The following is a 12,236-nucleotide window of genomic DNA, read 5'->3' on the forward strand; positions in this document are numbered from 1 at the left end:
AAAAAAAAAAAAAAAAACTGTAGTTAACTGCTTGTGTTGTGTGTTTCAGGTGGACAAAAGGGAAGAATTGGAGGTGCTTCACTTCCACACAGAGGATCCTGTTCCACGCTTTGTGGGACGGTTTTGATTTGAAGTTGCTGGAAAGTTATTTAAAGAGTGATCAAATTGTAATTTATTCAGAAACTTTTAATTAAATTATACTTCTTTCTCTAGCAGCTACTTCCATCTTGCCTTTGTTGCAGTTATATCAAAGTTTCTCTTTGAACAATCAAGCTTGTAACAAATTTCCTAATCGCTGCTTTCAGATGAGTGCAACTTGGGCTGTTGCTAGTTACCATTACTCAGCAGCAGCTCAGGTGTTATTGTCCATGTTCATATAGTTGGTCAATTGTTGCTTGAATTTTGGATTAGCTAAAAACTAGTGTTGACAGTACCGTATAACTGAAGATGTTGAGAGCCTTAAGGTTGATTTTAATGCCATCTTATTGGACACTTAGACTGGAAATGATGATGCAACCAAACTGTTATGTCAAAAATCAAAATATTGCATTATCTATCTTACAATGAGTTTCTTTAGAGTTGTGATAAAATTGCAATATCAATAATATGGAAATTAATTGGCAGCTGCAGTCACAGTTATAAAGCAATACTTACTCTTGAAACCTTGAAGCAAAGACAATCAGATGGACTCCTCAAAGTTCTGCAATCACGGCTGTTCGTCTGGGGTTGTTCTCCGCCTCAAGCGGCGCCTCCAAGTTGAGCCACCATCAGAAGAGTCATTGTCGTCATCTCTGGAAGAAGATCCAGTTTCACCTTCATAACTCTCCCCCCAAAGTCCAGTAGATCTCCTTCTGATGTTCATTTGTGTTCTTGTTCTTAAGGTACCAGACCGGCTGCTGCTTCTTGAACCAGAACCAGGTCGGAAAACTCGAATGAGAAAAAATACAGTCAACCAACCTCCTTCATCAATGGGCAAAATGTTGTCATCAGCCCCCCTCTCCTCTCCGAATGAAGAGGAAAGTGTGCTGATCAAGTCCCCAAGGTCCCTCTGTCGCTCCAACCTCCTCCAATTACGCTGACGTTCTGGGTCAGCCTCCGATGGACGCACAAGGGGGTGCTCAATCCTAGCATGCTTCCTGAGATCTGTATAGGTTCCACTGAAATTACATGTCTCACAGGAACAGCTTCTTGATTTTCCATTCATGAAACGGCGAGCAGGCTCCACAACAATCCATTCTTTTATCTGTCCACGGCAGAGGGGGCACAGTAACTTTGGCTGCTCCTGATTCTCACAGGAACTGGGCTGCAAGGTTGGGTGCCCTTCCTCGATTGTTTCTTCTTGCACCTCGGTAACTGTTGATTCTGAAGTCTCAGTAGGAGACAAAGGTGTGGCTGATGGTGGAGTGTCTTCCTGTTGAGTGTCTTCATGTCCCGGAGTTGTTGATGAGGTTTCTGCAGATGACTTCCGGAACTGGTCAAGGCAGTTTGAGTGGCGATAGCTTGTGTCACACATATATGGGCGACATCCCTTCTCATGCGATGAACAGATTAGTAGAACTGCATTGTGTGGATGTTCCATGCAGACAGGGCACCTAGCATCTTCCCATTCTTTTAAACTTTCCTCAGTTGCTAAAGGAATTCTGGGTGATCGTTTTGCACAACTAGAGCTGCATGAAAAAGGAGAAGCCCTGTACCTATCATGAGACATGGAACGATCTCTTCTCTCCTTTGGCATTTTGAAGCCTTAAAAATATCAACAAGAATTATGGCACCTCCCAAACGAAGCAGGGTGGTTGAAAACTACAAAATTTGATAAAATACGTTTAAACTTAACTACTCACCCAAAATTAGGCAATAAAACAAACAATTCCTGATACAACAACACACTGAGTTTCCAAAATTATAGGGGTCCAATAAGATATGTTGATACAAACTGCACAGAACTCTCAGCAATATATATGATGCATAATCAGTTAATCCTTCCTGAGCATCTCTTATTCAAAGAAACCACTTCTTATGCTTTCCTTAAAGAACATAGATCACATGATGAGAGATTATTGCATTACAGTAAATATGTGAAACCTTCCTTCAAAGGATAAAATCGAAAGGAGAAAAAAAAAAGCTGGCATGCAGGCTGGTGTGCTAAGAGTGCACTTGCAAAATCTGAGTTACCTAGGTCCAATACAATGGTTCTGCTGGTGAAAACGAGGTACAGCCATCATATGCATTTCAAACTAAATATATTATGATAGCTCAGCAGCATCATTTCCCACCAGTATGTTGAGCTTAATTTTGCTCTTACTCAGTAGAACTTTCTGAATAATGTGTCACATGACCATTAACAGAGAAGTCCATAGAGGTTAAAGTTAGAAGATAAGAAAAAAAAAAAAAAAAAAAAAATAAGTAAGAAAAATTTATATTAAAAAAAACTTGCTTTATGCCAAAAGAACAGAAGAACTGCTTAATGTGTCACATGACCATTAACAGAAAAGTCCATTCTCCAATTTCAATCTTCTATTTTTTTTTGATAAGTAAGAAAAATTTATATTAAAAAAAACTGCTTTATGCCAAAAGAACACAAAGCAGATCAAAAATATTACAATAGGAAAAAGAAATAAAGTTAATTACATAGAAAAAGGGAATCAAGGAATAAAGGGAGAGAATCACTAGATGTGAGTCCCCAAGCCCTAAACTAGTCAAACAAAGAGCCACTAAAAGAAGCAAGCAACTAGCAACTAGTCTTCTAAACTATCCATGTCCTCAAAAGTCCTCCGATTATGCTCCCTCCAAATAGACCACATTAAGCACAACGGAACTAAATTCCAAATGCTTAATGAGTGCTTTCCCAACCAAAGAGAATACCTGAAATGGTATGTGGTAAGACCCACGACACCCCCAAACGATCTAAAAACAAAGCTCCATAACCAATAAGCAAGCCTGCTCACAATGAAGCAACAAATGATCCAGTCTCCCCCACAACAACGACACATAACCATGGTTTTAAAAACCGGACCGGATCGGCCGGTCCAACCAGTTCAACCGGGAACTAGGCACCAGTCCAGTCCGGTAAAAATCCCCAAAACCGGTGAAAACTGGCCAAAACAGGGAATCGGAGGCAAAACCAATTTTTGCCCCAGTCCAGTTTTTAAAACCATGCACATAACACAGTAGTCTACAAAATCAAAACCCCTATGCCTTAAGTTGTCACCCGTGAGAATCTTATCCCAAGCTATAGTCCAAACAAAAAAAGAAATTCGTCGAGGGGCCTTTACTTTCCAAACACCTTTCCAAGGAGGGACTTAGCTTATTATAAAACGAGCAGATATCAAAATCCCCATTCCTCTTCAACTTCCATTTCATACGATCCTCACTCTCCAATGAAAGTGTATTGGATTCCAAGATATGAATGAAATCCGCCATTAAATCCACCTCCTAGTCATTTGTATCCCAAATGAATCGTACATCCCAACCTCTTCTCACCTCCAACCCCTGCTGTGCCAAGCAAGAACCTACCGAGGCCTCTCTATTAGTGGTTATTGCGTACAAAACCGGGAAGGTCACTTGAAAAGGTTGATCACCACACCACCGATCTTGCCAAAATTTCACTCTATTCCCCACCCCAATTTCAATTTTCTATTCTATTGCATTTAACATTTATTTCTACAATATACAGTAAATTGAATGATCAAATATAAACCTAAAATAAGAGTTTACAACTCAACAAGCTTATAATACCAGCAATTTAGATCAGCCAAGCATTTTACTTTGCAACCATTAACTCCATCAGAATCCATAGTCTCTGCTACATCATTTCCATCACCAATTCTCCTAACCTTCTACTTCACTAACCCTTGAGTAACCTCCTTTGGGTTGTTGTAAGATATGAAAGTTGGAAACTCTAAGGTACTACATTTGTATGTTATTTTTTTTCCAGTGGCTATCCTCATTTGCTAATATCAAAACAAGATCCTCCGAAAAATATAACTGACTAAAAGTTGATGGGAAAAAACCTTGATAACTTCTATATGATATTATGACCATAGTCGGAGCAGATATGAACGACACTTAAAAAGTACCCTTTCTTTTGCAGCCCTCTAAAGAAATGATACATTATTAAGAGAGAGTTAAACCAAAACAAAGGTGGAAAAATTTATCTCCTTCCCCAAAGCTTGTAAGAAATAAAAGGAAAGCACCTACATAAAGACACTGTAACGCAAAATACACTACCAGGCATTTGCAGAATTCCCACTCTTAGAAGTTCTAGCCTTTAGAGAGTATATGTTACAATAAACCTAAATTAATTCAACCTGACAAATACATGGGCAATCTGAACAATTTAAAATTCTCAATAATTCAGATAAATATACAATCACGATTCTGATCAGAAAGTTATTCTCTTACTCACACAACCAGAAGAACCATAATTATCATCGGTTGTCACGAACCATCTATATTACAATTCTAATTCCTAATTTCTGCACTCATAGTAGAGCAGGAGCAAAAAGATATTTTTAATACACCTTATAGCCTACTCATGTAATATGAGTGAATGTCACACCTTTTTGCCAGACGCTAATCCAATGCAATTGAAATGCTTTTTTTTTTTTTTTTTTTAATCTCTCTCTTTTTGCCAGAAGCAGCAGCGAGTTAAACTCAAATGTATTACTCAATCACAAAGATTTCTGCTAATAATCAATATTTCACAACAATTTCAAAATTTTAACTACAACAAGCATTAAGCAAATGAATTCACTATCATTTGAGTTCATACAAAGCAGTCAAATCAAAATTCACAACAAACCCATATCCAAAACACCCTTTTTTTTTCTCACAGCTCAAACCCCCAAACTACCATTTCTAACAAAAACACTACATCACAACAATAACAAAGTTTCAAAAATACCCAAAGCCCAGAACCCTAAACAGCAAAAAGTTCCAAAATTTGAATCAAACTACTACATCACAAGCTTCCAGAAGCCGATCCGTACAAACCACCACCACCACCCAGATACACAACACAACAATAACAAGCAGAACAACAAAGCTCGCAGATCCGAGTATAATCGGAGCCCGGAAAAGGGTCAAAAAAAATCAGAGAGTTGTTAATAAAGGGGATTTACCAGAAGCCGATTCCAAATCTTTCTCTCAGATTCTCAAGGAACAAACACCCTTCCACCCCTCCCCCTTGATTCGATTGGGTTCGGTGAGGGAGAGAGAAACCTAAGAGAGAGAGAGAGAGAGAGAGAGACTTTGAAAGAAGAACAGTGTGAAGCAAATAGGGCCAACGTATATAAGGGTGTGAGCTGACGTGGACGAAAGTGGTTCGCTCTTGTCGTGGCATTTTCATTTTTTTAATATTATTTACTTTTTTTCTAATTGAAAAATTTGAACGATTATTGTTTGAAGTCGGCGCCGTTTTGTTCTATTGGAAGGGCAAATAACTTAAATATGTATGAGTACGACAGTATGCTTTTTTTTTTTTTTCTTCGTGTGTATATATATATATATATATAATATATTACCACCATATGTGCTTGGGTTGTGCTTGGGTTGGAGGGTGGTCATCACGCCCTCTAGTGGAAAAGGGAGGCAAGGGTGTGCAATTAACCCGCCAACCTGTCAAAATTGATCCGACTCAACCTAACCCGTCGAATTAGGTCAGTTTTTAAGACTTGGTGGGTTGAGTTGGGTTGAGTTGGGTTACGAAATCTTTTTTGATAGCGGGTTGGGTTGGGTTCGGGTCATAAAATTTCAAACCCGTTAACCCGACCCAACCCAACCCACCAATATTATATATATATATATATATATATATATATTATAATTAATAAATTTTCTTAAATAACCAACTCTTACTCTTACTCGTATCCTATATAAAAGCCAATATTAATATACATTAGTTCATATATTAATGTATATTTTGTTTATCAACTCAGGTGGTAGGTGTGATATATTTTTTCTGCTCAATTTAATAATAATAGTAATAAAAAAATTGTTCAACCTATGGGTTCAACCTGACCCATGTGAATTGAGTTGGATTGGGTTGAATTTATGTGATGGGTTGGGTTTGTTGAATTTTTTTCAACCCACCATGGTCGGTTGAGTCAAAAAATCCTGTTAACTCGACCCATGCACACCCCTAGGGAGGGTTTTTTAGGTTAAGTAAAGCATATCTTTATGGCTGTTTGCAGTCGAAAATTAAAGTGGGATCAATCCCCTCTACCATTGTGTATTGGTACTCATCAGTTATAGAATAAATCTGCTTTTTTTTTGTTCCTACAAATGGAATTCGTCTAGTCTAAAAAAGAAAATATAATCATGATCTAAAAGAAACGTATCCATTAGAAACATAGTCTAAAAAAAATGATCGATTGATTCGTTCTAATTCATTGATTAAATCTTCCGTTGGTATATGTATAAAACTATGTTGAATCTTGCCTGAACCATAACCTAGAATCCAATCTTCATTATCTAAATGAATCTAAAGCATACCATTTGGAAGTGATTCAGGAATTAAACTTTCATGAATCCAGTTTTCTTTTTTCATTCGTGGTAAAACCTCCTTGAAGTATTAACTAATGTAAGAGGAGAGTGAGAAAGGGCACGCTTTTTTTTTTTTTTTTTGAAAATGAATATTCTACTAAATCGTTGTACATTTCAATTTGAATTAGGGATTCCGCGGACAAATACAAGCGATCATTAACTCGTTTGCTCAACTTTTATTTTTAAAATTTATTTTTAATTCATATATTATCATTTTTTTTGAAAAATAACGTTTAAAAAAACTTTTTTTTTCTTTTTCTAAAATCGGGAGAAATTCAAATCTTGTATCCAATTTTGAGCTCAACCAATTGTAATAAGTCATTCTACTAAAAAAAAATGTATATATGTCATGTGTCTAATTTTTATTTTATTTTAAATTTAGCTCAAAAAGGAATATGACAAGTTGTGATTAGTGGAGTATACAATGTGTATGGGGCATGACTCCCCTGAGGGCTCCTGTGTTCGTAAGATCCAATGTATTGGTGCATGTATACGAGGCTTTAAACTTGTTGGGCATTGGGCCTTGGGCCTTAGGACCTTGTGTGCGCATATGAGTTCTATTGGGCTCACAGCATTATGACACAAACTGCAAATGTGATTTCCTGCCAATCAACTCTAACCCAGTCAGGAAGTGCAAATCTCCCAGGAAGGAGGGTTTATAGATGCTCGGTATTGCCTTAGGAAGTAACGCCGCCAGGAGGATCTCTTGAAGTGAGGAGCCAATTCCAATGCCACTCTCACCACACCCCACTCCCAACTAAACATCCACTTAGCAATAATAACATTGGACCTCCTATACCACTAACCATAAGAGTAATCATAACTTCCCACTAATTATAAGGCTATAAATAAGAGAAGCTAGAGAGAAAAAGTGGGTGGTTGAAAGGTTCACAAAGAAACTAAGGGCAAAGAGAGAGAGCAAGAGTGTATCAAGCTAGCGAAGTGATAATAGAAAGAGAGAGAGTGAATTAATTCAAACGGAAAGGCAGTTTCGTTCAGTCTCTATATATGGAACTATCCAAAGTAGGAAATCCAAAACCTATGTTACAAATAGATTGTGAGCCCAAGTGAGGATTGGCCCATCAACCCCTCCTTAGGTGCGCACACAATGAAATATAAAAAGTGGAATAGAATATTTATGTTCGGAGAGAGTGTGCGTGTTATTGTTGATTCTACTAATAAAGTTGCTTTAGAAATTATGAAAATTTTGTGTCCTAACATTACTCTTTTCACAAAATAAAAAAAAAAATCCAAAATATTATATTTTGAAATTAATTGGTTAATTTAAAAAAAATTTAAAGCAAAAGTACGGAGGATAATTATTAGGTACTCTCAGAATACGGTAAAATTGTACTATATTTTCTTATATTTATAATGGATCCTACCATAATTTGAATTTAATTATAAAATCTACCATGAATATAAGAGGAAAAAAAATACTATATCACCATGCTCTAAGAATCTACTACATTCTTCTCAAAAAATAATAGTAATAATAAGAAAAAAGAATACCTACTACCTACTAAATACTCAACTTAGGAACCATAAAAATAAAATGGATGATAAATATCTCATACATGAGGAATGTACATAATTTCTCTCGTAATAATGAATCTCAAACAGTAAGAGATCTGCATATTTATAACGTAAGTGATGTATATGTGAAAGTTACAAAATACCTTCCCTTCAAACTTGCAATAAAAATTCAAGATGAGCCTATAGTGTCATTGAAATACTCCATATGAAAATTGGTTCTCGTCTCTAATCTCTAGCAACCTTAAGATACACTCAAAGCTCAACCTTACTATAGCCTGCTTTCTCTCATGGCAGGAAATTGAAGCAGTTTAAGCATCACTCACGCATTTCGACTTTCGAGAGGGCAAGCCACTGAAATGGCGAAACCTTTTGTTGCTTTTGTAGACCCTCAAAAATGAATTTTGACACAACTTAAGGCTTATGTCTAGGTTCTATGTATTTGACTTTTAATGAATTGTCTTTGATGCATTCCTTTAATTCATCCAAAATAAATAAAACCATAGCTTTAAATTAAAAATAAAAATAAAATCATACAATGAGGGGAGAGTCGGGATTATGTTTTAAACCCAATTCTCCCCCTCTTTTTTTATTTTTTAATTTTTTTTTAATTTTTAATTTTTTATTGAAGCCGCAAGGTTCTTGAGTAATTCAAAACTTTAACTTTGACCAAATAACATCCTTATAAATTTGTAACATCACAAATATGTTTATTCTAGGCTAGGGGTGTCAATGTTTGACATGACTCACAAATATGACACGAACGGGTTAGGATTGGGTCTTAGTGGGTTCAAGTTGTAAACAAGTTGACTCAAAAGTAATATGATAAGAAACGTGTCATAAGTAAGTCAACTCGCATAACCCTCAATTGATATGTTTGACACGCTAATTTATTCATGTCAACTTGAAAGGACCTATTTAACAGAATTTATTTAACTTTTATAATAAATAAATATTCATTTTATATTGCATTTTTCAAATACCTTTTATATCCAACATATATTTTAAATTTAAAAGGAAAATATGAGAGACATAAATTATGTTATATTTTTTGTATTTTACATTTGGCAAGTTCTGTGTATGTTATATTCTTGTTGAACTATATTATTTTGAATTTGGGTTGAAGTGTATGCACTTCTTTTGAAATGTAAAGAACTTATTTCTAGATGGATGCTATATTTTTGTTGAATTGTGTTGTTTAGAATTTGAATTGAAGTGTATGCACTTCTTTTGGAGATGTAAATAAGGCTATAATAAAGCCGAATCGAGTATTAACAATTCAAGCTTGTTTATTTAATTTTTTTCAAACATGAGCCGAGCTTGAGCTCATCATTAAAAAAGATTTTATATTCAAGCTTGGCTCATTTTTTTGTCGAGCATACTCGAACTTGTTCATAAGCTACTTAATTAACTTATTCTTTTCCCATATATTGTGAAACCATGACTAAAAATGTTTTACCTCTTCATAATTCTATGAGTTTTCACTACAAATAGACAATTTATATCATCAATTATTTACAAATAATAATTTAATTTTGTATGAACCTATTGACGAACTTATACGATCCAATTTCAAGTCTATATAAATATATTTTTAGACAAGTATACATATAAAAATATAATATTACATATAGTTTAATTGAGCTATCATGTTCACGAGTTTGTTCATGAATATATTATTGTGTCTAATCTTGGCTCGTTTAATATTCAAGCTTAAACTTAAGTCTTGAACTTGGCTTGTTTTCTAAACAAACGAATATAAACAAGCTTTTCTCGAGCTGAGCTCGAGCTGTTTAGAAACAGCTCGGTTTATTTACAACCCTAGATGCAAAGAACTTATTTTTAAATATATGGTATTACATTATGGACTTAATATTTATTAAGTACTTTGATATTATTTTGAACTTTTGGACGATGTTTTTTAAGTATTTGATGTTGTTATTAACTTTCAAATTGTATGCTTAATAGGTATTTTGATATTATAAGTTTGTAAAAAAATTTGTTTATTAGATTTATAACAATATTAATCATGTGCTTTTTCAAAGTGGGTTAAATGGATTGAATTTGTGTCGACCTAACTTGTTTAATATTAATCGAGTTGAAAAATAAGTTATGTCACATTCGTGTCAACCCAACATGACCCATTTATTATGCGTGTCAAGTGGGTCGTGTTGCGTCAATCTACTTCATTAACAAGTCGTGTTAGTGTTGAAGGGTCATAACATGATAATTAAATAGATCGGGTTTGAGTTAAGTCATTTAACCGAATACCCCTAAGGCCCTAACTCGACATGACATGCATACGACACTAACCTGGATTGACACCTTTATTCTAGGCCTTTGTTAAGGTAACTTCATATTCAATGCATCTAAATAATCGATTAAAAAAAAAAAAGAATCTAGATAGCAATATCAACCTAAACTTAGATAATTCAGCATAAATAATAGGTCAAAGCTAGAGCGTTGGTTTATTTGCAACATATAAGAGGGAGACATTTGTTAATTGGAACAATAAGAATGTTGTGAATATTTTTAATTTTGGTACCAAGTGCTATGCATTCAATAATAAAGAAAATATAACAGGTGATTAAAATCAAAATGTTCAAGTGTAATATAACTCTCATTTCAAATAAAATGGACAGGCTAACATGATATGTTGACATGTCCGTTTGGTGTGCGTGTTTGAGACTAATTTTTAAGTTAGCTTTTTGTTTTTTAGTTTTTATGTACAATTTTTTAAAATTTCATTTTTTCTTACTTTTTTAAAGTACAAATATACTTTAACATACTCTTAGAAAAAAGTTTTCAATAAAAAAGTTTTTCTCTTCTTAAAAAAAAAAAAAAAAAAAAAAAACTACATTCCTTGCCTTCTTTCTTTTGAAAGAACTATTAAATTTTAATTTTTACCAATTTTCTTTATCTACTGTGAATGAGAAGAGCTTTCATATGAGACAATGAAGAGTCTATTTCAGTTTCGCACTGCATGTATTTATTTATAATTCAATAGTTGAGGGTGGAGGGATTTAACGTTTTAAACATTAAATGTCTCTATTGGAATTACTTTCCTGATTTGCATTACATGTTATTCAACTTGAACGGAGCAAGACATTAAGCTTATCATTAAAAAAAAAAAAACACAAACAAATAGCACCATTAGACTTTAACATGAATTTTTTTTATTGAGAAGAACATTAACATGAATATAAATTTAATATTTATACTTTTTTTTTAATAATTAACCCTATATGTATTAGATTTGTGATAAATTAAATATTCTATCAGAATTTTTCTTCTTAAAGACAAGGATTTAATCACATGATCAACACATTTGAAATGCCTTTTTTACCATGTATACATTACATGGTTACATTTCTTGAATTTTAATGGTAAATACTAATATAAGGTTTAATTTGTTAAAATTCTAACGTACGGAAGTGTTAATTGTTCAAATCGAAAATCCAATGATCAAATTGACACTCACGCCAAGGTCTAAATGTAAAGTGATGACCTAGGTTTCCAATTCTATCTTTAATTCTTTATAGCTTATTTGGGAAGATAAAAATGAAAGGAATGAAATGAATAATTTTAGAATATTTTTTTCCCTTTCCTTGTTTGGGAGTTCTAATGGAGAGAATGTAAAATTAATTTTCTTATTTTAGAGTTTAAGTGGGATGAAATAGAATGGGTATGAGGGATCACTAATTCCTCTCTATTCTCTCAAAACCTCAAATTTTTATTTCTCTCAAGAATTGGATGAAATGAAATTATATTTAATGATTTTTGTTATTATTAAAACTCCCTAAATACCCCAATATATTCAGTCATTTAATTTAAAATAGGGTTCTAATAATAATATTGTCATAAAATAATTCTATTCATTTCCTTCTATGTTACTCTCAAATGAGGTTACTTACATTCCATTCATTTTTATTTATTTATTTTAAATATCCAAAAAAAATTACTTAATTTCATTCTATTCATTTTTTTTTTCATTTCTTGCATGTTTTTTTTGAATCCAGGTTGTGTTAGTAATATTTAAATTATTTATATATAATTTGATATTTTTCCATAATATCATACTTAGAATTTAATTTTTAGATATTCTATCATCATCCCTTAAAACATTTATCTTTGTCTTCAACACTTTTATTGCTACCACT

The 12,236-nt window shown here is 33.6% G+C and overlaps 1 protein-coding gene across 1 annotated transcript; it reads right to left on the reverse strand.

Annotated features, from left to right (window-relative positions):
- Window positions 1–587: 587 nt before the first annotated feature.
- Window positions 588–5,262, reverse strand: LOC112032763 (uncharacterized). The gene is made up of 2 exons (XM_065781320.1): window positions 5,121–5,262; window positions 588–1,800 (listed from the first exon to the last, which is right to left on the reverse strand). The coding sequence occupies exon 2, from the start codon at window positions 1,733–1,735 to the stop codon at window positions 707–709; it is 1,029 nt and encodes a 342-aa protein (XP_065637392.1). The 5' UTR covers window positions 1,736–1,800; window positions 5,121–5,262; the 3' UTR covers window positions 588–706.
- Window positions 5,263–12,236: the final 6,974 nt, after the last annotated feature.

Source organism: Quercus suber, unplaced genomic scaffold (genome assembly GCF_002906115.3).
Source record: "Quercus suber isolate HL8 unplaced genomic scaffold, Cork oak 2.0 scaffold_263, whole genome shotgun sequence".
In the NCBI taxonomy this organism is placed as follows: domain Eukaryota; kingdom Viridiplantae; phylum Streptophyta; class Magnoliopsida; order Fagales; family Fagaceae; genus Quercus; species Quercus suber.

Coding starts and splice junctions, on each gene's coding strand:
- LOC112032763 (XM_065781320.1), bottom strand. CDS start 1,735: ATGCCAAAGGAGAGAAGAGATCGTTCCATGTCTCATGATAGGTACAGG.